Consider the following 25,315-nt stretch of genomic DNA (forward strand, 5'->3'; position numbering starts at 1 on the left):
CACATTCAGTCCAGCAGATGATATTAATCCTTTACCCTGTTTAAAAGACTCTTGGCTAATCTTTTTGTTTTAACTGATCAATAATAGATGATGAGCAGCTTTAGAATTATACAGTTGAATAATTTATTCCATTATATATATATATATATATATATATAAGCTCATTATAAACATATGCAACATAAGCTAATTCACATATACAGATATATATAGAACGCCCCAGGAAACTTCAGCGAATCTTTGGGCTTTGTGGCCCACGTCACAGTCGAGCGTCGTTTTTTTTAACTTCCGTCATCACTAGGGTTTCTATTGGAAGATTTTTCAGTTTGACACGCCCACATAGTCCTACCAACCAATTGTAGTAGCTCTTACTGAACCACGTCATTTTACCGCTAAAACCAAAACTACTACCAGCTTTGCCCGGTAAAGCGATAATATCCGTGGGTTTTAGGAATAGAAGGTAAGACTGAGCTTTGAATGTGTTTTATTTAAGAATATTATTGCTTGTTGTCTCATTCAGACAACTGTTATAACAGCTGTGCAATGCGTAGTGAAACTCCCAACCGCAAAACGTCGATATTCCTGTTAAACCGTATAAAGTAAGTAGGATATCGTTCGCTGACAAATACTACAAAATATTTGAGCTTCTTTGCTAAAGTTGGTCAAATGTTTTAAATACAGTTCTGAATTTCTCTGAAATCTGAACTGAAAGTCAGACTGTATTTCGACCTCCAATTGTTTTAGTGAATAAAGACGCGGAAGTAGTCAACCGACGAAGCTACTAATTTTACCCTCAAACTACGTTGTTCATTTCTAAGCTAATTTTCCGCTATTTGCATCATCCGCTGCGCTGCAATGGTGGAGTTGTTTCCGTGTTATGTGTAACCGTGTGTTTGTATTCTGGAAGTCTTTCTCAGGGTTATAATCTGTGGGGTGAAACTGAGAATGGGAATCTCTGGACTGTTGCAATTCATCAAAGATGCAGCAGAGCCAACCAACGTAAAAAAATATAAAGGTCAGACTGTGGCTGTGGACACGTACTGCTGGCTACACAAAGGAGCGTTTTCCTGTGCTGAGAAGCTTGCTAAAGGGGAACCAACTGACCAGTAAGCACTTCTATCATTTTCACTGAAATAAAAACAGATATTCAAAATGCTTCGTTGTTATATCTCTGGTCTTTTATTGTTCATCATTTCAGGTATGTGTGGTACTGCATGAAGTTTGTGGATATGTTGTTAAATTTCTCAGTTAAACCCATTCTGGTGTTTGATGGCCGCAATCTGCCATCAAAGCGAGAAGTGGAAAAGACTCGTAAAGAGTGAGTATTCTCCCCTGATTGTGCATCAGTCTTGGTATTCATCACAGATATATTCTGACTAGGGCTGCGTGATATTTGGATAACATGCAATTGCAATATCCTTTAATTTCACAATATATATACGTGTAATGATTAATCCACATTATCGCTCCCTTGTCCGTTTTCTATCATCCTACAATGTTCCAGGGGCTCTTCTTTCAGCCTTTCAAATATATATCAGATGTTTGCAGCAAGAGCAGTAAAGTCCACCCAACTGGGCAAAGCTATTATTTGCTAGCAGGACATGAATGGATGATATTTGAAATATAACTGCCTTCCAAATACTGGATCCGACCAACTTTGCAATTGTGATATTGCACTCACTGATGTAATGTCGATTGCCTTCTGATATGTTTGCAGGTCTAATAGATTCTCTGTTCAGAGTAACATTCTTAGTAATCATAAAACTGCCTATCTTAACTACCTTGGTTCATTCTTCCAGTTCATTGATCATTTTGCTTTACTCATGTGTCTTCCAGACGCAGGGAAGCCAATCTTCAAAAAGGCCGACAGCTGCTGCGTGAAGGCAAACTGTCAGAGGCGAGAGACTGTTTTGGACGTTGTGTTAATATCACCCCTGCCATGGCTCATAACCTTATTAAGGTGTGGCTACTGTCTTGCTGTGGCCAATAACATTTTTAACATGAAATGCATCTACTGACAAAACGAAAATGTAAATTGTATGTCGGCATAGGAAAGTCTTTGTCATTGTGAAAATGTTACATTGGTTCACAAAAGTGTTTTATTTGTTGTGGTTTTGGGCTTCAGACTCGTTGAATGTATGCCTTTGTACCGGTATGATAATGTGGTCTAACATAAAGTATGTTCATGAACCAGGCTGCGAGGCAGAGAGGGGTGGATTGTGTTGTGGCCCCTTATGAAGCAGATGCTCAGCTAGCTTATCTTACCAAATCTGGGTATGCTCAAGCTGTCATCACTGAGGACTCTGACCTGTTGGCATTTGGCTGCAAAACGGTAAGTAGACGTTAAGCAATGGAGTGCATTCACAATCAGAACCTAAAACAGTACTTGGTGCACATGGTATAGTAAGGTTTAAAATACACTGCTCCAAAAAAATAAAGGGAACACTCAAATAACCCATCCTAGATCTGAATGAATGAAATATTCTCATTGAATACTAATATAGTTGAATGTGCTGACAACAAAATCAGACAAAAATCATCAATGGAAATCAAATTTATTAACCAAAGGAGGCCTGGATTTGGAGTCACACACAAAATGAAAGTGGAAAAACACACTACAGGCTGATCCAACTTTGATGTAATGTCAAGTCAAAATGAGGCTCAGTATTGTGTGTGACCTCCACGTTCCTGTATGACCTCCCTACAATGCCTGGGCATGCTCCTGATGAGATGGCGGATGGTCTCCTGAGGGATCTCCTCCCAGACCTGGACTAAAGCATCCGTCAACTCCTGGACAGTCTGTGGTGCAACATGACGTTGGTGGATGGAGCGAGACATGATGTCCCAGATGTGCTCAATCAGATTCAGGTCTGGGGAATGGGCGGGCCAGTCCATAGCTTCAATGTCTTCATCTTGCAGGAACTGCTGACACACTCCAGCCACATGAGGTCTAGCATTGTCCTGCATTAGGAGGAACCCAGGGCCAACCGCACCAGCATATGGTCTCACAAGGGGTCTGAGGATCTCATCTCGGTAACTAATAGCAGTCAGGCTACCTCTGGTGAGCACATGGAAAGAAATGCCACCCCACACCATTACTGACCCACTGCCAAACCGGTCATGCTGAAGGATGTTGCAGCCAGCAGATCTCTCTCAACGGTGTCTCCAGACTCTGTCACGTCTGTCACATGTGCTCAGTGTGAACCTGCTTTCATCTGTGAAGAGCACAGGGCACCAGTGGTGAATTTGCCAATCCTGGTGTTCTCTGGCAAATGCCAAGCGTCCTGCACGGTGTTGGGCTGTGAGCACAACCCCCATTTGTGGACGTCGGGCCCTCATACCATCCTCATGGAGTCGGTTTCTAACCGTTTGTGCAGACACATGCACATTTGTGGCCTGCTGGAGGTCATTTATACAGGGCTCTGGCAGTGGTCCTCCTGTTCCTCCTTGCACAAAGGTGGAGGTAGCGGTCCTGCTGCTGGGTTGTTGCCCTCCTACGGCCTCCTCCACGTCTCCTGGTGTACTGGCCTGTCTCCTGGTAGCGCCTCCAGGCTCTGGACACTACGCTGACAGACAAAGCAAACCTTCTTGCCACAGCTTGCATTGATGTGCCATCCTGGATGAGCTGCACTACCTGAGCCAATTGTGTGGGTTGTAGAGTCCGTCTCATGCTACCACGAGTGTGAAAGCACCACCAACATTCAAAAGTGACCAAAACATCAGCCAGAAATCATAGGTTCTGAGAAGTGGTCTGTGGTCTCCACCTGCAGAACCACTCCTTTATTGAGCGTGTCTTGCTAATCGCCAAAGATTTACCCCTGTTGTCTTTTCCATTTGTGAAATTGATTGTCAATCAGTGTTTCTTCCTAAGTGGACAGTTTGATTTCACAGAAGTTTGATTTACTTGGAGTTATATTGTGTTGTTTAAGTGTTCCCTTTATTTTTTTGAGCAGTGTACTTTCAGCTTCAATTGCAGTGACATATTCTCACACTAAGGATTGTTGCGGTCCTAGCAACTGCCGTCTTCATAGATTTAAATTTTTTACTCCTCCTCACTGTGCATGGTGGCAATATGAACATGGCTCCTTGTCCAGCCCGGGTTTTCACAGTTCTGGTTTTTAAGCTTTAATTCTTGCTCTGATTCTACTGTACTTTAAGTGGAGGAGTCAAGGTAGGTAGTGGGAGAGTGATGGTAGGATGAAGAAGGGGATGGATAGATGGACTGGGGCCACGTCAGCTGTAATCCAGGGACTGCTTCGGTCTGTTTGACTAAATGAAAAGTCTGAATTCACTAGTCTGTCTACATTCTGAACCTCACTTACCCAGAGTGGTTAAACCGGGATGGTGTGGTTTTGGCAGGTTGGTCTCTCCAATACTGGATCCAGTTCAGCACCTAGATCCAAAAGCAATCTCTGGGCAGTCTAAATCGCCATATTTAAGTTGGCATATTGGCCTTTTTTAATTTATTGGAAAGGTCCTTATGTATACTTATGGCTCACCAGCACAAGCATAAGTAACACTGCAGTTTTGAATGTGTATTATAACATTGATCTGTGATTCACCACCTCTCCATCTGTGGCGCCAGTTTCCCCTGTCTCCAAAATGAGCGTACCCATAGGTCAAAATTTGTGTGAGGGACCGCACTTTCTCCTGTCAAGTTTGTTTTTTATAGATCACAACCGCCGGTTTCAGGCCCCGCTTTGTGCATAAGCAATGTTTAGAAATGAAACCCCAGATCTGCTAGCCTGATGGAGACTTTTCCACACAGTGCTGTGGCTGCAGCCACAGATGCATCTACTAAATAATAACCTAAAGGGGTCGAATATTTATGCTGTCATTTACTTGGCTATGGTTTTTCTTGACCATTAATGCAGAGCAAAATGTTGCACAGCCACTTTTCTACTAACCAGCAGCTTCACGGAGTTAACAGAGATTTCAACATAAACTTTCTGTGAGAACCAGAGGAAGACTAGTACCTTTATGTAACACCTCTGGAGCCAGTCGTTATATTTTGTTCACATTTATCCAGTTGTACTAAAATTACACTGATTCTAAGAACAAGCTGGGGTGGTAGGCTAACCCTAAGTCAGAGTGCAACCTATGACTCTGATGCAACAAGTGGCTCTTTGGACTTTCTACAATGTCTCTTAATAACTTTGACTAGAAATGATAAGGAACCAACAGATGTTCATTAATATAGATATAATTACAAAAACAGGTTTTAGCAGGGGTTCTCTCTAAATAGGTTGGATAGGTTTGCTTAAGAAAGTGATGCCTCGGATTCCTACCCTGACCTCTTTACCCTGAACCTGATCTCGGATAAAGACAAGTTTTAAAATGAGAACTTCATGGAGCTGGCACATAGGAGCCGTTCTGGCATCAGTGTGATTCTGTGTTGCCTTTCTCTGCAGTTGTCTAGCAGGCGTCACTTCATAGAGAACCTGTGTGTATTCAACCAAGTTGTTGAACAATAATTTTGAGGAGGGCGCGCGGCACTGGTGGTGTAGGGGTTAAAGCATGCAACCATATGCGGAGGCTATAGTCCTCAATGCGGCTGTCCCGGGTTCGAGTCCGGACCCGGCGAGCTTTGCTGAATGTCTCCCCTCTCTCTGCCCTCTTTCCTCTCTGCCTACTGATGAAAAATAAAGGCCTCTAATGCTGAAACAAATACCTTAAATAATAATAATTTTGAGGAAGTTCATTCCCCCTAAAGTACTCTATCTACACATTGACCTTATACAGTGCTCAGCATAAATGAGTACACCCCTTTTTGAAAAGTAAGATTTTAGTCACCATCTCAATAAACACAAGAACATTTTCCAAAATTGTCACAATGCTGAGTTTCATAAAACACTTGTTTAACTACAAGGTTAATGATATAACTTGGATCACAAAATTTCAATTTAGATGGAGCAAAAATGAATGCAGGCAAGATAAACTACTCTACACTGCTGCGATCTGGAAGGGCAGCACCAAGTCTTCTAGGCATGGAATGAACAAGTTGCTGTCATACTGCAACACTGATCTTTTTCCATTCTTCAAGAACAACCTCTTCTAGAGCCTGGATGCTGGATAGAGTGATGCTCAAGTTTGTGTTATTTCCTATGATTTTAATTGAGGTGTAGTCATTTTTACAACATAGGCTTGAATGATTGTAGTCAATGGCCCATATTCATGGGAGAATTTTATAGTATAGTACCCCATAGAAAATGCTAATTCTTAAAGGAAACTAAATGTTTTCTGACAAATCTGGTGGGGTGTACTCATTTATGCTGAGCACTTCAAGTGTTACTTTGAGGCATTTTTGGAAAGTCACAGTTTGCCATAACTATTCTTCTGGTTATTCTTATCTGTGGGATATGCTTGTAAAGATGAAGGTGCTTCCCAGACTCCCTACTTCCCTATTTAATAATCGGTAAATTATTCTGTTTCATTTAATAGCAGTATTTGTGATTGTCATAATTTATTTGTAATAACTTTGACCTAATAAAAAAATAAAGTCTCCATCATGCCATCAGATTTCTGCACTGCAGAATGTTTGACTAATAAAAGCAGGATAATCAGTTTCTTCCAGGAACTATTGGTTACACAAGGAAGAAGGAAAATATTTCCACCAGATATTCTGCTGTGAGAACAACACGTTTAAATGTTAAAACTAACACTATAGAACTAGGGTGTACATTTTACACCTTGGAATTTTATCACAATAATGTTATATTCAATATTTTTAGCTGAACGGTGCTGTTTATGACAAAAGTCTATTTAATATTTCCTTCCTTGTATCTCTTAAGAAACGGAGACATTCTAAAATGTGCTTTGGGTCTAGGTGGTATTTGTTGATGGGCAGAAACAAAGGTTGACTGAATGATCTTTTCCCTTTCTAATTTTGCAGGTAATTCTCAAAATGGACAAGCATGGCAACGGAATAGAAATAGATCAGAACAACTTGGGCCGCTGCCGGTCTCTAGGGAATGTTTTCACAGAGGAAAAGTTCCGGTACATGTGCATCCTTGCTGGCTGTGATTATTTACCCTCACTGCATGGAATAGGCCTTGGAAAGGCCTGCAAGCTGCTCCGGCTTGCTAAAGACCCGGACATTCTCAAGGTGGGTACAGTGGTTAATAACTTGTGTGATGACCAAGTTTAAGGTCCCAAAAGCAGTCAGCCTTTTTAATTGGGCTTTTTTTTTTCAACAAAAATGTTTGTGCTGGATTTTTTTTAATTACATTTCCAAAGTTGCATTGATTGCTTTACTTTGATGTTTACAGAAGTCCATTAAAGGGTTTGATATTTCCTAGGTCTTTCCAACACAACACAGGTGATTGATACCTTTCTTATAAATGTATTCATTGATGGTACAGTAAGGCTGCATGATATTAGAAAAACATGACACTGCAGTAATATCAGTGAATCTACATTTTCCTTATTACTTTCTTTTTTCCCATAACCAAAATCTTACCGTCACTCTCCTAGAGCTTTCTGATTATGGTTGCAACAACTGATATCAGTTTTGGGCACAATGGAGAATGAAAGTCCACCTAAGTGGTGAAAATGTAATTGGAAAGTAGAGTTTTATTTCATATCCCTGGAAGTAACAAAGCATAACAATATGACATCAAAGTGGTCCTGTGGAACTGAATTGTTGTATACATTTTTTAGTTTTAGGATATATCTACTCTCCTCCTGGCTTGCCGAAGCAGTGTGAACACAAAGCCCTCAGCATACATGCAGAGTATTATACATAACTTTTTCAGGGCGTCTCTGCTTATTATAGCAACTGGTAAATGTTTTGCCCAATCTCTTAAAATGTTAGCACTGTCTAAACTAAAATGGTTGTTTTCAAAGACATGGAGGATAGGAGCACATCTAGAGACTATAAACTACTGTATTTTCTCATGCATTTGGTGCCTGGTCCCTATAAAAAGAGAAAATTGATTTTTGTCACCATTCAGCTGTTGATTTTAAAAAGCAGCAGCAGCAGCTGTTACAGTTCAGCTTAAATAACTAATTTAATACAAGGAGGTCTTGGTTAATTGACCTTTTTGCCAATAAAGAGGACATATCTATTTAGAAATTCAGAGGATTTTGTTGCCAGGTTCATCATGATGTTAGAAAAACATGTAATGAAATACTACAAGGCTGATTTTGGTTGCAATTAATCGAGATATTCCAATCCAGAGTTCACAAACTATGTTTTTATAGAATTACTCCTAATTGTAAAAGCTGAAGCATGATAGATTTCCTGATTGATTTGATCTAGGTTTGTTCATATGTAAACAAAAAGCAGTGTCATAGCTATTTAAAAGCCATCTTTAGTAATATTTCTAAATTATAGAACACACTGTCTAATATAAAAGCAGTTGTACTGGTTAAGTTCTAATACTCAGAATGTTATAAGATCAGAAATTGTATTCGGAAAAATGCTGGAATTTTGAAATGGAATATGTGGGATGAGTAATATGATGGATGAAATGATTACTGGTTTTAGTGATTGCTATGAATTTCCTACAGTTGGTAGTTCTCGTGTGCGGCCGTCTGGTTGTTGTGCTGCTGTGTGCTCTACATTTGAAAATGATGGATTTGGTGGAGTTCTGGGGAAACATCAGAGATCTGGATATATGAAACAAACCAGGTGGACTTCATTTCACTAATTGTGACTTTTAAAATTAATTTGTTGCACCAGAATATCTTAGGGGCTTCATAGCAAAGGGGTTAAAAACAGGCACCTGCCTATTTTCATTTTTTTCTTTATTTCTTAATTTTATATATATCTATATTTTCTCATTTCATTTCTTCAACTTAGACTAATTTATGCAGATCCATCATATAAAATAAATAAATTAAAAACATTTAATTTACAGGTAGGAACGTATGAGAGGACTAAAAATGACAAAATGAAAAATAAATATGTAAATAAATAAATACACATATAAATGTATAAATAAATATAAGAAGAAATAAATACACATAAGTGTATTTATTTATCAATTTATTCTCTTATTTTCTCCTTTTTGTGCATTTATACATGTATGTGACATTTGTCACTGGAATGACATATTTTAGTTCTAGTTAGTATTTTCAATTAATGATGTGGTGATCTATGTGTGCTATGAGTTTGTTGGCATTACAACATGCTATAGTGATGTTATTGACCATTTTATGCACATTTTACTGAATATTTGGCTCTTTAGACTATAGTCTTTGGGAAATTCCAACTTTTTTAAAGTATTAATTTCCAATCCAAGAAATGTAGTATGAAAAACGGGACATCACTTACACATACAATGATTTTAATGACAATACACCTCTCCTTGGTGACTTTATTGAATATTTCTCCATCATATTTTTCTGGTGTTGCAACTTGCAGACCGTCCCTGCGCATTTGAGGAGCAGCGAGCTCTGCATAGAGGCCAATGCAAGTCTCCCAGCGCGGTGTTAGGCTCGGTTCGAGGAAAATACGATTGATGCTCACTGTCTGCCTTGCTGTAGTTGCAGAGAGGTGTTGGTTTTCTAGAGACAATGTTCCGCTGATGAGTTATTGATCCGGAAAAGCCGAATCTGTGAATATCTTTCTAACTTTACCAAAGTCAGTTGGAGGCCAACTTCCTCCAGACTGGAGTCAACCTCCACATCCATCTCAGCTTGGAGCTGATTGAAATCCTCCATGACCCGTGCAAAAGAAAAATGGAGGTAGTCATTTTGGTCAATATCATTTGCAAATTACCTTAAATCATTGGCAATGGCTGTAAGAGAACCCTCCGTTGTGCCTACCAAAAGAACTTCGGTACCGGAGTCTAGGCAGTAGCAGCACGATCATACACACAATTCTAACCAATGGTGCTGAAGACAAATGTTAGAACCACCCACCTCATTAACATATGGAGACAGAAAAGCAGAAATAAATAGATGTAGAAATACAGAAATAAATGTAGGAATAAATAAATGTAGAGATGCACAAAAAGGAGAAAATAAGAGAATAAATAGACAAATAAATACATTTATATGTGTATTTATTTCTTGTATTTATCTATTTATACATTTCTATGTGTCTTTATTTATTCATTTATATGTGTCTTTATTTATTTACATATTTATTTTTCATTTTGTCATTTTTAGTCCCTCATAGGAATGTAACTAAATAGGTAAAAAGCCTAGTGGGATGAATAGTTTAGCAAGGCATTGTACCACATCAAAATGTATCAATTAGCTTTGTTCTAAAGTTCCAGATTGAGAGTCTAGAGATCCTTGTTTTCCACCATAACTTAGGATGTGTTGTATGTGGCTATTAATAGGTGATGGCTACATAAGACTGTCTGACAAATACAAAACGTTTGTGTGCTACATAACTGCAGACCCAGTACATTTTTCACTCGCATAATCCAGTTTTCCCTACCTGAAGCATGCTTGCTCTAGTTTCACAAAATGAAAATGATATGGTGTTGATCAAGACTTAAACTATAAATGACAAGAAAAGTTACTTCTGATGCCCTTAGTTTGTCTTTGAAGCCAAACCACTGTACATTTACTGTAAATGGTAAGTTTTGTTTCTCTGAATTTTGGTTACTAAAAAATTCATAGAAATAAATAAACATAGTAGGATTATAAAACTTGGAAAAAAACGATGCTGCAACATCTAGCCACCAGAGATCAAATCAAGATGGTGACTTCAGTTAAAAGGACCTGTTGTGGGGTCTTGAGCCACAATATTTTGCCATGCGATACGTTATCAAGCAGACATGACTGTTTATTTGTGGAATCATTAACATCATACAAAAAAGATGAAAATGCATGATTCTACTTTTCCTACCAGGTGATCAGAAAGATGGGCCAGTACCTGAAAATGAATGTCGTCGTTCCTGAACAGTACATTGATGGATTTGTCAGAGCCAATAACACCTTCCTTTACCAGCTGGTGTTTGATCCTGGCATGAGGAAGGTTGTGCCCCTTAATCCGTACCCAGAACATATAGATCCAGCCTCCCTCAGCTACGCTGGAATGTATCCTTTTTTATACATCATACCTTTTGAAGTATTGCCTTTAGTTCTGATATGATTATAAAACATTTTCATCTTTTTTTTTATTACCTAAGATTTATTCCTTAATGACAATGAATTCAGAAATCTAGGAGATGACAAAGGCTTGGATATGGCCTTGGGAAACCTTGACATCAACACCATGGAGAGAATAGATGTCTTCAGTCCAGACCATCCCCAGGTATGGTTTCACAACTAATGGCTGTCAAAATAAGGAAAAGAAATTGTCACATCCAGTTTGGGAAATGTCTTTCCAGTCATGTAAAGCCCGCAGCCACAACTGGGGCAACTCCCCGGTTTCAGCAGGAATCAGCATCTGGAGCAAGAGCTTCACACCAGCTTCTGCTGGTCCTTCTTGCCCTGCTGCTTACCCAGAAAAGCCACCCTCCACCAGGGGGAAGGAGAGAGTCATGAGCCTTGAACACCTAAGGCTTCAAGACAGAGAGCAAAAGAGGCCGAGAGAAGGTAAGCTGTTTCCTAATGGCAGTAAACAGTTTAAATGTGGATGTGAAGATAATTGAAAAACCCACAAATGTGTCCAATTTGGCCTTCACCCAGAGCTGTATACTGCAATAAGAAGGACTAAGTCAAACATTAATCAAGGGAAATGGGTCAAGCAACAAAAGAGGCAACAACAATTGCAGAGACTTTGTGAGTGGAAAAAAATAGAGCATTAATGGTATTAGAGTGTGATGAATTCATCATCCGGACATCCATAAGAGTTATTGCAGCAAGAAGGGTAAAAGCCCCAAAACACTCAACCTTGAGCCCAATACAGGGTGGGTCGGTATGGATCACCAATGGGGCAGCAGGACCCTGGGTATACCCCCCCAGAGAGGGGAGCCCAAGGCGAAGGAACAGGCTCTGACCTGTTCCAGGTGGGGTGGGTTTACTCTTTTATCCTCTACTAGAGGGAAGAGCTGAGAACATGGCCGTTGTTAAATGTTTGACTCTGCCCTACAACATAATGCAGTGGGGATGGGTGGGGCCAAATATATGACTCCACGCTTATAACGCAACAAGAATAGGTGTAGTCAAATGTTTGACTCCACCCAAAAGCTTCCAATGCAGAGAGGTTTGGTGGTGTCAGATATTTAACTCTGCCCTAAAATGGATACGGTAGTGGGGATGGGTGGAGTCAAAATGTTGATGCCACTCTGATTGGATTATGCAGTAGGAATGGGTGGGGTTGAAGGTTTTGTCTCATTTGACCCCGCCCTCACAGCATAATACACTGAGAATGTGTGTTGCCTGATTTTCTACACTGTTTGCTGGGGTTGAAATGAAAAATTGTATTGCTATTTATCTCTCTTAAAACTTGTTTATATCATCTCCATCTGAATAATTTAACCATCGGTCCTTTTCTAGAAAAACTAGAATAGTGTAATAGGTCCGGTCCTGATCTAGTTCTGACATTTATTCCATCCTGTTTAATAAATGAAAGATCCAAATATAGGAAAAGCCAAACAAATACATGTTTTTGTGATTTACAGAAAACAAACTTGGACTCTAATCTATATGAAGTCATTTTTGTCTTTTCTTAAGATTCTTATATGTCTGATCAAGAGGTATTGCAGCAGTATTCAGGGGTGAAACGATCCAAGTTAGAAGAGCAAGAATACAAGCAGACATTAAGCTGCCAGCCTCGGCTACGCAACTGCTTCGCCTTCACCACACTGCTGCAGAGGAGAAACCACCACCTGTCGGAGGACACCGGCAGTCAGCCCACTCGCAGCAGGTGACCTCACTGTCAAACCATCTGAGTGTCAAACCATAATTCCTGTCAATTTTAATACAGACAACATTTAAATTGTCTTGAATTGTTTCAGATATTAGTTTTAGCTGAAATATACAGCCAGGTCTTCTTACATCAGAGACGTTCTTAACTCTGTCAATAACCTCTATCAGCTTAAATTACTATTAAAAACTGAAAGCCTTTCAAACAACCATATACATATATATATATATTACTCTGAAGTGAGTGAGTCCTCCAGTTAGTTAAAGAAAACTGATTATCATGGCTAAACAAAATGATGCATTGGTTGATTTTTAGATATGCTCTACTGTTGCACATCCGTGAATCATGAAATATTAAACCTTTAGATTGGCTACTTTTTGACAGTAGAATTAGAATTCAGTCAATCATTGATCAACAAAGTTCACTCTGAAAACATAGCATGTCATACCCTACTTGGCCATTCAGGAAGAAGAAACTAAAAACACAAATGAATTTTAAAACATTAAAATATGTCATTCGCTATTATTTTAGGAACTCTTTGTAGATGATCTAAATAAATTGTATGATTTAAGATTTGGTTTACTTTCTACGTTTACTTTGGTCAACTGAACATTTGTAAAGGCTTGCCACAAATATACAAGCATGGTTTTACTGTTTTTAAAAAAGCTGCATTTTGGTTAGTGGTATTCACTAGTAATAATAGGGATATTAAGACCAGACAAAATGAGATTGCAACACACAATCAGCTAAAAAAAAATGCATGGACATCCAGTCAGATTGTAATTTTCTATGAAGATGAGTCCTACCCTCAGGCGGTTTTCTGGTATTTTTTGTCTTAATGGGGAAAAGCCTCATCAGAATACTGGAAATCATTACCCACATTGAGGGGCTCTCTATATAATTCTATTCTGCTTTGAACTGTTATCCAAAGGTTATTTACAATGATCAATATGGAAAATGTAATCGAAACAAACTTACAATCCGATGATCTAGACCTTCTTCCTAATGAAAAAAAATAATAATCCAAGAACAAAAAAAAGGTGAAAAGCTAGACCTCATGCCATACTTCAGTGCTGAAAGACATTTTTTTGAGTCTTAGATTTTTGAAATATTCCACTGAGTAACAGTCAGAGGAATGAAACACTTGTGTAAATTTGCTAGATCATTAACAGTCTTGTTTTTCTTCCACTGAGGAGACTAAAACTGGTCTAAAAAAAAAAAAAGAAGTCTAAAACCCGCATGGGATCTCTTTAAAGATATATTTTCCAGCACTAGTGGCCTTTATTTTGTATTTTTGTGACAGTAGGTAGACAGGAAAGGGGTAGAGAGAGGGGGAGACATTCGGTAAATGTCGCCAGGTCCGGGACTCGAACCCGGGACAGCCGCTTCGAGGACTGTAGCCTCCGCATATGGTCGCGTGCTTCACCCGTACATCATCAGCGCCGCACCTACATGGGCTCTCTTTAAATTGTTTTGCAAGATGTCGTCTACGTACGGCAGCTTGTTGCCAGGCTACAGATGGAATATTACAGTATATTTCTGGAAATCTCTTGAGATTTTAACCACACCCCATTCTCACTGCAGCTCTCAGGTTTCTCTGCCAACAGCCAGCATGATTAGCCACACTCTATGTTGAGTGACCTTTTGACAGATTCATTCCTTTCAAATCTAAGCTTACAGCTCAGACCGTTGTTTTTGTAGCTGCAGCTCCATTCACAGCTCAGCAGGTCATATGTGTGATATATACAGTAGTATATGTTTTTGTAATATGTTGTTTATCATTATTTATTCTTGCAGATTCTTCAGTGGCTCAAGTTCAGCAACTACTGTGAGCACTAAGGAGTCTACTGAGGGATGGAAGCCGACAGCTGAAGGCTCTCCTCAGGACACATCTTCACTCAGTGAAAGTGATAGTCCTGATGTCCCACCTGTAGAAACCCCCAGCCCTCCTGTGTCTCCTGACAGTATACCTTCTGCTTCAGCCAGACTAGGCCTCAAGCTCTTCCAGTGGTCAGGCAGCTCCCCCTTAGGCCTGGTTGCCTTGCAGCAGTTTGAGTATAAGAGAGAGATTTCTTCATCTCTTCAGACAACTTGCCAACTTTCTGGAGACTGTTCTTCCCCTGAGATAAATTCAGAAAACAAGGACTATCCTTCAGACTCTCCTCCCTCTCAGGACAGCGCTTACTTTTCCCAGTCCCAGTCCACTTCCTTGCACAAAGAGGAAGTCCTCCACTACAGCTGCTCCTTTTCCTCCCAGCAGAAGACTTCATCTGTAAGTTTCAGAAGCTTCTGTTGCTTTTGCCAGTGTTCATAGATCTCTTGTAGCTGTGTTAGACCTCCAACATTACTGTGTGTAAGGGTGCTACCCCCTTTTGGTGTGGCTTGATTGTGTAGATGTGAACACGGCAATCACACCAGGGTGTGAACCAAAACAACTGTACCAAGACCATTTGGAGGAGGTGGTCTCGGTACGGTACCAAACAAATTCTAGAGTGGTTCTTTTACAGTGCAAATGTGGTCTGACATTAGTCAGACACAGCTACCAGGTGTTTGGTTGAGTCAAAGCATTGTGGTATATGATAGAATAAACAAACCAACATTCAGTATACTGAATGATGTTGACATATAATCCCAGAGAATTACTAATAGGAGGATTCAATTCTCCATCTACTTCCTGTATTTAAACCTGATACTCCAACCAATAAACAGACTGCTATGCAGATGATCAACAGGTCTACCTGTCTCTAAGGCCAAGTTGCAGTAATGCTTTACATTCTCTACTGGATTGCCTAACTGCTGTCAAACAGAGGTTGGGCCAGAATTGTTAGTTTTTTATTAGATGTTGACGCCACTACAGATGTCAGTGCTTTGATTTTTAATCTAAAGTACGGTGTCATAAACTTCAGGGTGATATTTGACAAGGGTTTTACATTCAAAAACCAAATTGACTTTGTGGTCATGATGAGCTTTTTTTTAGCTCTGTTTATGGTTTAAGTTTTTTTATCATCCTGACCCAGAGAATGCTTCTATTAGCTCCAGACTCAGCTACTGTAATGTTTTCTGTTGGTGTCTCCCAGTCAAGCCTGAATCGCCTTCAGTTTGTTCAGAATGCAGCCGCCATTATTTAACCAACACCTCCTGAGGTGCGCACATAACCCCTGTCTTCACAATGGCTTCCTGTTCATTTTGGAATTGATTTTAAACTTTTACAGTTTGTTTGCAAATCTCTTAACCGCCTCGCACCCCCTAATTTATCAGAACTTTTCAGTGTGTGTGTGTGTGTGTGTGTGTGTGTGTGGCTGGTCCTTGAGGTCATCCAGTCAGCTTTTATTGACGTTCCAAGGACAAAGCTGAAATGCTGAGGTGACCGGGCCTTCTGTGGTGCTACCTGCTGTCTGGATTCTGCTCTTCATTCGGGCTAGACCATGCCTTTTTAAAATCAAATTAATGATGTATTTGTTTAGAAAGGCTTATACTGTTTCTTTAGTATATTCCTTTTTAACTGAATTACCGGTATTTAGTTTTCTGTGATCTTTTTGAGTGTTCTTATGACTTTATTGTTACGCGCCCTTGGTCTCATTTGGATGTTTTAAAGCGCCTTGAAATTCAGCAAATGAGATGAAATTTTAACTAGCAGCCTGTCAGAAACGCCCCTGTCAGCGGATTGCTCCTTAAACCACCTCTATGGGTCATTGTCATTCAGATCATGCAAGTCCATTCAGTATCACGGAACAAAAAGGGTGTGTCTTATAACATCATTCACCTGAGCAATATGCATATGATATGAGCTTTGGATCATGCTGAGCTCCATGATGCAGTATGCATGTATGCTATCCAGATGTCCTTATCAAATACAAGAAAACTTGTTTTGCACCTTTCTCAATATTTTATTATCAGATTCTGCTGCTCAGTGTATTTCTCAGATCACACGCTGGAGGATCATCTGGTGCCTCTGCTCTTTCTGTTGCCATGATCTGTGCTGCTGTCTTTGCTTCTTAATTTATCACTATGTCACCCTCATTCCACCATCCTGTCTTACCCTTACAGCTTATAGTCGTTACTAGCATAGCGTAGACTTATTAGCAAAAGTCTTAGCATACATGTAATGAATCAACTGAATCTTGATGAAGTTTGATGCTGTTTTTCTGCTGTGGTATAAAAATGTTGGCTCCCTGAATGAAAAATAGGAAGAGATGAGCCTTGAATCATGACTTTTGCACATGATCACATACATCAGTTGAAAATGTTTGAATGTACAATTTTATTTGGAAATCTCTCCTTTAGGTGCTGATGTGTGTTTCTGTTTGTGTTTTTTGTCAGGAGCCAACTTCAATTATTGATTTAGAACCAAGACCAGAAAGCCCAGCTTCCTTCACTGAAACATGTAGAAAACCTGGCATGCTGGGATCAAAGGTGGGTTTATAGCTGTTACATTAGACATTTTCTATTGTTTCGGTTCCTTACTTGGTTTTAATTTTATTTAAATGGACAGTGTGACACTGCAAGTACATTTATATTTACTTTTGGTAAAATGAAGTTAGGAATTCTGAGTTTGTAGAAGTGAACAGCTCGCCAAGGCTCCATCAACACAACAGTCCATTGAAAACAGGATGTTTTTCTTTTTCTGTTAACACACCTACATGACAACTTTTTAATTGCAATCTCCATTCACATGGCAACAGTAGAGATGTGAAGATCGTGTAATTCCTTCGCTACGCCACTAGTTGGCGGTATGTTCTTTGAAACTCTTCCTAATTACAAAATGAGCAAATTGAGCACTTTGTTGGAGAACCGTCAGTAGATTCAAAAGAGTCAGCAGTTCAAGTATTTTTAGAGAAAACATGCGTCGTTGTGTAAACAAAGAGTAGAAACACAACTATTTTCCAGAAAGCGTTGTTGTGGAAACAAGGTCTTAATGACATCTTGTAACCTTATACAAGTAACAGGTGTAATTAGTTCTGAATTGGCAGTGACTTCAAACAATAAAACATGTATGATAAGAAGAATATATTTTTGTGACACTTATTGGTTGTTTGTCATTTAGTGATACAGAACAGCAGATGATGGTCATGGTCTAATATAAGTGATAATTAAAGTTACAAGAATGAAGCAGCAGTCAGGTTTACACCTAATACATTTTTTGAGAAACATACGTCATTTCAAAGGTCTATGAGACAAACTACATTAATTGTAGGAATCTAATCCATTTGCCCCATCTTATACTGTACAGTTCATCTTGCAGCCTGAACATAAATGTTAACCTTTCCATTTTGTAGGTTTTCTCAACCATTTTGAACCAGTCCTTGGTCAAGCTAAAGAGATCTTCAAGTGATTGTTTTTTTTTTTTTTTTTTTGGCTGTAGCTCTAAGGATTTTCAGCAAATATTTATTACTCATTTTCAATCCATCAGGAATGGCTCCTGACAACAGTGACAAAGTACGCTGTTGTAATTTAAAACCCAAAATCGGTCCTATTTGTTTTTCCCTCAACATCCTTCCAAAACGTTGTTATTTTTATACAAGACCAAAAAATGGGGGTGTGGTTTGTCTCTGTTTCCCTGCAGACCCTCCAGCATGTAAAAGTATTAGAACTTCTATAAAATTGTTTTAGCATTATAAAACATTTGCCAGATTTTTTTCAACTAAACTTTCCCCAGTTGATTGAAGAGGAGTTTGAAGCAACAGACTCACACATTGTCTTAATATTCACACGATATTATATTATTCTAGTCACCTTGCTCAGTGTAAGCACAAGAGACTAGTTGATTTATCTTGTTGGCCTCTGGAATAAACATTTTCGGTAGGTAAAAAAAAAAAAGTGTTGTCATAATAGTAAATATCAAAAATCTTTTTCTAAATTGTATTTTTGTCGTAGTGTTTGGATACTTGGCAAAGTATTGTTGTCCAGTATCCTCCAAAATGCAGTTATTCCTTTATGTAATCAGTCTTTAATATTTGAGTCAATTTGGTTAGCTAGAAATGTAGTCAAGGGCAGCCCATCTAGGAATTCGTATCTGGCTGCTCAGTTTTAGTTTCCTCATAACTTCAAACCAGGTCGATAGTGTAAAAGATACCAATGGGTTTAACTTTTTTTGACATGCTGCTGTAAGTTTCTGATCCTCCTATCAGTTTGTATTAGAAAATTTCCACACATTTTCTATTTCCTTCCACCTAGTCTCACAAACACCATCACATCCCACAGTATTACTGTTTTGAGTTGAGCTGCAAGGTAATAATCAGAGATTTCAGAGGGAAAACGTCCTTTTTCTAATCATAAGAGTACTTTATTTAACTCTGGGTTTCTTCTGTTTGTCCCACTCACGAAATTGAGAATGAGGGATTCTGACAGGCGGAGACATAAATAGGTAAAACTGACATCTTAATGACCTCTGTAGTGGCCCCCCAGCTCTGGAACAAAGTTTAGCGTAGCCTCCACAGGTGATTTTAATTTATTTATTTCTCTTCGTTCATCACCAATCAACTGGATCACAGTGAAAGCTAAAAAAAACATACGAACACATCACTCACATAAAGAAACACTGGCTTTATAATACAAATGATATACAACAAAAAAACATACCTTGCTGCTTTCACCAGGGGGGATGCAATTCATTAATAAGACAGGCGTCACAGATCATAAAATAAAGCCGATAGTGAATAGTTCATTTCAGCCATTCATTCACAAAACCAATTACTACCCGCTTGTATAAGGCCGACCCCTCCTGGCTATGACACCACCAGGCACAAAAAACCCACCCACAAAATTACATCAAGGCATACTGGTAAACACACTTATGAATAATTTGCACAACTTAAATGCATTCCAACTGATTCAGCAAACATCAAATTTACAGTCTGTTACAACATCAATTCTTGCATGAAAGTTATATGCAGTATATATGTTGCCCATTGTGTGAGGTCTTGTTTTCTTCTCTGGTTCACACTTTCAAAGTTTTTTTTTTTTTTTTTTTTATAGAGGACGTTCAGAAAGTGTGTCAGCCACACACCTAAGTATCCGATTTGTTTTCTTGAACCAGTCAGTACAGACTTGTCTTTGAACTCTGCTGAAGGAAAATAGTTAAAACACATAATTTGTGTTTACCTGTATCCCAAATAGGTGCCAAATGTGTCCAGCAACTGGATGGATTGCTCTGGATTGGATAGATCTAAAAGGACATCATCAGCATATAAAGTTATTTTATGTTCTCTTGAATCAGCAACAATACCGTGGATATTAGTGTTTTCCCTTATTGGTGGTGCAAGAGGCTATATGTAACAGGCAAAATGAGTTGGAGATGGTGGACAGCCCTGTGAAGTGGGTCTCTCCAGCTTTATCTAGTCTGTTAAACGTCCATTTATCTTGACTCTTGCAGTAGGTGCTGAATATAGTGTTCTGATACCTTTAATTGAACTTTCAGAAAAAATAAATCATTCCTGTATTAAGAACAAGTATTCCTAACTGATACAGTCAAAAGCCTTTTCTGCATCTAGACTAACCATTACTGCTTTATGTTTATTTGTCTGAACGTTATGGATTACATGAAGAGAACATCTTATATTGTCCTGATTTTGTCCTCATCAATCAACTCTTAAGCTGCATATCATTGTTATTCTTTTGGCATACCTGGTATAATTACTTCAGATTATGATGCTGGTGTTGTCATTTACATTAGTGTCCAACTTAATTCCTTTAATAATACTGGAGACAATTCTTCTTAAACTGCCTTATACCACTCAGCTGGCAGACATGTACCAGGTGTTTTTATTTTATTTTATATTTTTTAACCTCAATTCCAACTATTTATTTATTTCTTAATAGACATAGCTTCCTTATATTGCTGTAATTTTGTCACTTCACTGACAGGGCATTCTATGTGAAAGTAGTGAACATGTGAGCAGGTTTTAGCTCATCTGACTGGGTCTGTCTCTGAACAAAGACATCTAAACTTACAGCTGTAATGCTTTTACTAGCTTTGATTCTGACCTCCAAGATGAAGGAAATATCACTTATTGTTTAGTGAAGCTTTACAGAAAAAAATCTGAAAGGCTGGGACTTATCTTTTAATTGTTTGGAATATCCGATAACTAGCTGGATCTCCGCTCTGCTGTGAACATGTTGTCTCCAGGTTTCCGGGCTGTCAAAGCTGAAATCCAGCATTCGAAATCAGGCAGTGAATACGCCGGCGTTGGGCCCAGCGAAGGCAAGTGGTCTGAGGAAAAAGGCTGTGGGTTCTGGGAAGAAAGATTCCTCAACCAACAACGAGAACAACCCCGGAGTCCAGGCCACTATAAGCAGCCTCTGGAAGAACTTTAGCTATAAAAGGTAAGACAGCAAATTTATTTTGCTATTAAAAATCTCAGGGTAGCGCACCAAATTCAAAGCCAATGACTTTGAAAAATGCTGTGAACTATCAGACCATTAGTCTTTTGTTTTGTTTTTACACATTTATATTTCAGACTGACTAGAAATGAGCATTTCACAGCCTACATGTATATTGAATAGTTTTATTCTTTAAATTAGTTTTTTTGGCCCTTAAATACATTTTGTTGTGTACTTTGAGTGTGTAGGAGTGCAGATAGGTTGGTTTTAGTCTCTCCAGGTGTTGCAGAGATATCTTTATATTCTGCTTGGGTCATATTTTTCAGTCGTTTCTCTATCTTTTTCCAACTGTTACGTGACAATTTTTATTGCCGAACAACTAAATAAGGTCATGGACGTCCAGCTGGTCAGTTTTGTGTATCCGCCATATTTATATCTTGCTGTGATTTTGGAGTCCAAGCTCAAGTATGCCAATGGTAAAAGAGGATACGTTTGGTTGGATGTTGGTTGTTATAACCCACACAATTCAGTGCACCGCCCCCCCGCATCACCACCTCTTCAAAGTGCATGGTTAAATTTAAGTTTTTATCGAAATGTTCCTACATTGGTGGGGAAATTCCTATTTCCCCCAATTCAGAAATGAAATCAGGAAAGATTTTTCTGATTTTAAAGACATAAGACATCCTAATCTTATGTATGCATGTATTTTCAGGGAAACTCCGAAGATCAGCTCCTCTAAGAAAGGAGAGCCCATGTCTCCAGTGAAGGACAACCTGCTGAATCCTCAGCCAACATGAATTTAAAGGTTGGAGAACATCACTGTGCTGAGTGCTTTGTGAGAGCAAAGCTTTTAAACATACTATGTATGTTGTCAATAAATTCTCGTCAACTGTTATTTTTTAAATAAACATGCCTTAAACATCCAATCATACCTCATGTGTGGTCTGTAGTTTTTCACTGCCTATGGTGTCTGCAAGGCCTCTCTACTGTCTGCTGCTCCAACACAGCCAAACACACCCTGGGGTAAGGTTACTGTAAAAATGCCCACAACATAACTGTGTGTTTGTGTGAATCTCTGTGTTAAAATGCCTGAGCTACCTACAGGCTGAGCTACGATGTGATAAGACTGCTGAAATGTAGCACCTCCAGAACAATGCGACAGACGCTGTGCAGAAGCAGCTCCGAGTAATCCCAGCAGACTGAACCCCCTCCCTTCATACTCACAATAATGTTGGGTGTATTTCCAGGAGTCGCCCTGAAAAATATAATCCCACTCTTCCATTTGATGTGAAATTACAACATGAGAAGAACAACATGCCTTTATTTGAAATTTCTCGCTTCTTTCATTTGTTTTGTGTTTTTTCACGCTTTGTTCATCTAAGTTATCTCTTGCTTCAGACCTTTGCTATGTCTCCTTACTTGAATCTGTTTTGGTAGATAAGTCAGTGTGCTGACTTTCTGAGTGTTGGTCATGTTGAACAAGGTGTGTCTAAATATTCAAACATTTCATTTATTGTGTGTTTATGTCCTTTTCCCCTCTTTAGTTGTGACTTTAAATGAAGACAATTGTGCCAAACATTTTTTATCCTAGATTTCTGAGCAGGTACCCTTCAACATCCAAATAATCAAAGTTTGTATTTTCATCCTGAGCAGGTGAAATGGACGTGTAGCATATTAGCCTTCCTTTTTGAAATGTTTATTTAGTTTTATAGTTGGGTGTTAGTTCCACGGGATGCATAAGGTTTATCTAACAATTATCACGGGTTTCTGGCTTCATTCACTTCCGTTTTATTGTAGGAGAGAATACCTGAGCTGATCTAGATGCCAGGTCACCTGAGTCACCAGCTTCTTAGCAGGTATGATTAAGCACATTAGGACTTCATGTACGTCTTTAACATGGTGTTTTCTGAGCTCCTAATCCTTATATGTTGTTATAATGATAACTTCAAGGATTTCATTTTTAAAACATTTTAAGGAACAGAGTGAGATCGTGCCAATCCACCATACAAATACATGGTTTAATTTCTCAACATTTCAAAAGACATGGTTGATGAGCTGTTTGCCTTTCTTGGCAATTCAGTATTAGAAACATGTAACATGAAAAGAGTTACATCCTATCAGATGCTTCAGGAAAGATTCCAGTAGTAAACCTGGCTGCCTAATGAGTAGAATGGTAGAAATGTGTTTTTTTGTTTCCTTTTAGTTGATCAAAGCAGATTTATAGAAACTAGTTCCCCTACTAGCTGATACAGTAGAGTCAAATTATGGGCAGAAGTAACAGCATATATATATATATATATTCTGATTGTTTTCTATGATGAAACTTGTCTGTGTGGATGCTTGTTTCTAAGACTATCTGTTAAAGTTTCTTGTGTTCCAAAAAATGCTCAGAATGCAGCTCTACCACATTCCTTTAAGGTACATTGCCTGAGCAGGGCCTGTAGGTGTTTGTCACTCTGACATTTTTGAACTCATGGAGAACAACAATTAAAAACAGATTCCTTCTGAACTTCAGTATGTGAGAGTAACTAAAAAGTTTGTTGGGGTTTTATTGCATGACGTGGATTTGTATGATTTAGAGGTTTCCAGTGAAGCTGAGACTCTCCGAAGCACAAAGCTGGAGGAGTCTGAGCAGATATTTTTCTAAACAGTTACCTACATTTAATGTTCTAACCAATTTGAATTATAAACTGAATTTGACTGCACCGTTTGATACGTTGGAATAACTGGAATGTATGTATTTAACTTGGAATCTGCATGATTCGATTGAGTTGTTTTAAAGTGCCTTGAGATCTATTGTGAATTGACACTATATAAATAAACTGAAACTAAACATGTATTGCATACCTATCCAATGGATGACTGAGAGATAGAATTTCACATCTTCATTGAATCTATTACACTTGCTCTGCTGCTTGTTTTAGCTGCTACCACTACCCAACTCATATTTTACTTTAAACCAAAAACTCCAGACCTGAATACTTTTGAGATGCTGTGGCATGGCCTTAAAAAGGCCGTTTATGGTTAAAAACCCTCCAATGTGGCTGAAGTCCAACAATTCAGCAACGATGAGTGGGCCAAAATTCCTCCACAGGGCTGTAAAAGACTCACTGCAAGTTATTGCAAATGTTTGATTGCAGTTGTTGCTGCAGAAGGTGTTTCAACAAGTTATTAGGTTTAGGGGGACATCAAATTTTTCAGGGCCGTGTAGGTTTGGATTTTTCTGCCTTAGTAATAAAAACCTTCTTTTAAAAACTGCATTTTGTGTTTACTTGTGTTGTTTTTGACAAAAATTTAAATTTGTTTGTTAATCTGAAACAAGCGTGGCAAGCAGGCACTTTTTCACACCACATGTTTGTTCCATATTTGGGTGATAAGTTGCTGGAAGGAAGTCTCCTTACCACCATTTCACCACATCCTTAGTCAGAAAGGAGAGGAGTTAGCTGGTGTTAAACTTTTGCTGTGGATCAGTTCTTCACTCTATTAAGACAACTCACGACTACACTTTTTTCCTTCATGGATCTGTTCGAATTCATGTGCATTTTCCCTGAGTGTAAATAATGTGCATGGGACTTATCTCGTACAGGTCCTTGTAATTGTCCTCTTTTACATCCACTCAGATATAAATTCCATTTTAATTTGTGTTTTTTATTTTTTTTATTTTATGTCAGCTGTTTTCCATGGTGAAATAAGTATGTAACATATAACTGCTATGATTATTTTAAAAACAAAAGTTGGACCTTTGAAATATTGTTGGTTTCATTTAATCCACACATATAACCCTAACCCTAATTTTCTCCTAAAACGGAGTCAAGGGTCCAGAAATTCTTTCAGCCCTTCCATAAGACCTATTAATTTGTCATTAGTTATCATAATTGAGTTTAGTTACAAAGCTGATTGAGCAACAGGGCTACTGACCACAGTATTGCAAGTTTTACATCATCTAGGACTTGTCGAGAAAGAAAGCGCTCCTGCAAAATTAACACCTGCTGCCCACTTGGACAAGCATTCAATTCAATTCAGTTTTATTTATATAGCACCAATTCACAACACATGTCATCTCAACTTTACAAAGTCAATTCAATCGAATCATACAGATTTCAAGTCAGGTTCATACATTCCAATTAATCCAAACTATCAAAGAGGGGTGATGATTTGGGTTTGTTTTGCAGTTATTAAGTTCAATTCAGTTTATTTATATAGCGCCAATTCACAACACATGTC

At 38.7% G+C, this 25,315-nt stretch overlaps 1 protein-coding gene across 3 annotated transcripts; it reads left to right on the plus strand.

Moving 5' to 3' along the window:
* Nucleotides 1–332: 332 nt before the first annotated feature.
* On the plus strand, nt 333–22,022 carry exo1 (exonuclease 1). 3 transcript variants are annotated; one of them, XM_047350988.1, is made up of 14 exons: nt 333–460; nt 908–1,106; nt 1,199–1,318; nt 1,837–1,960; nt 2,195–2,332; nt 6,893–7,105; nt 10,811–10,998; nt 11,119–11,215; nt 11,292–11,499; nt 12,580–12,772; nt 14,570–15,044; nt 17,093–17,185; nt 20,898–21,094; nt 21,804–22,022. In XM_047350988.1, the coding sequence occupies exons 2-14, from the start codon at nt 946–948 to the stop codon at nt 21,886–21,888; spliced, it is 2,292 nt and encodes a 763-aa protein (XP_047206944.1). In that variant the 5' UTR covers nt 333–460; nt 908–945; the 3' UTR covers nt 21,889–22,022. The 3 variants fall into 3 exon arrangements, with proteins under 3 accessions (XP_047206944.1, XP_047206946.1, XP_047206945.1); XM_047350990.1 differs by having other exon boundaries at nt 10,910–10,998; XM_047350989.1 differs by lacking the exon at nt 333–460 and adding an exon at nt 502–599.
* The last annotated feature ends 3,293 nt before the right edge of the window (nt 22,023–25,315 follow it).

Source organism: Girardinichthys multiradiatus, chromosome 22 (genome assembly GCF_021462225.1).
Source record: "Girardinichthys multiradiatus isolate DD_20200921_A chromosome 22, DD_fGirMul_XY1, whole genome shotgun sequence".
Classification (NCBI taxonomy): Eukaryota; Metazoa; Chordata; class Actinopteri; order Cyprinodontiformes; family Goodeidae; genus Girardinichthys; species Girardinichthys multiradiatus.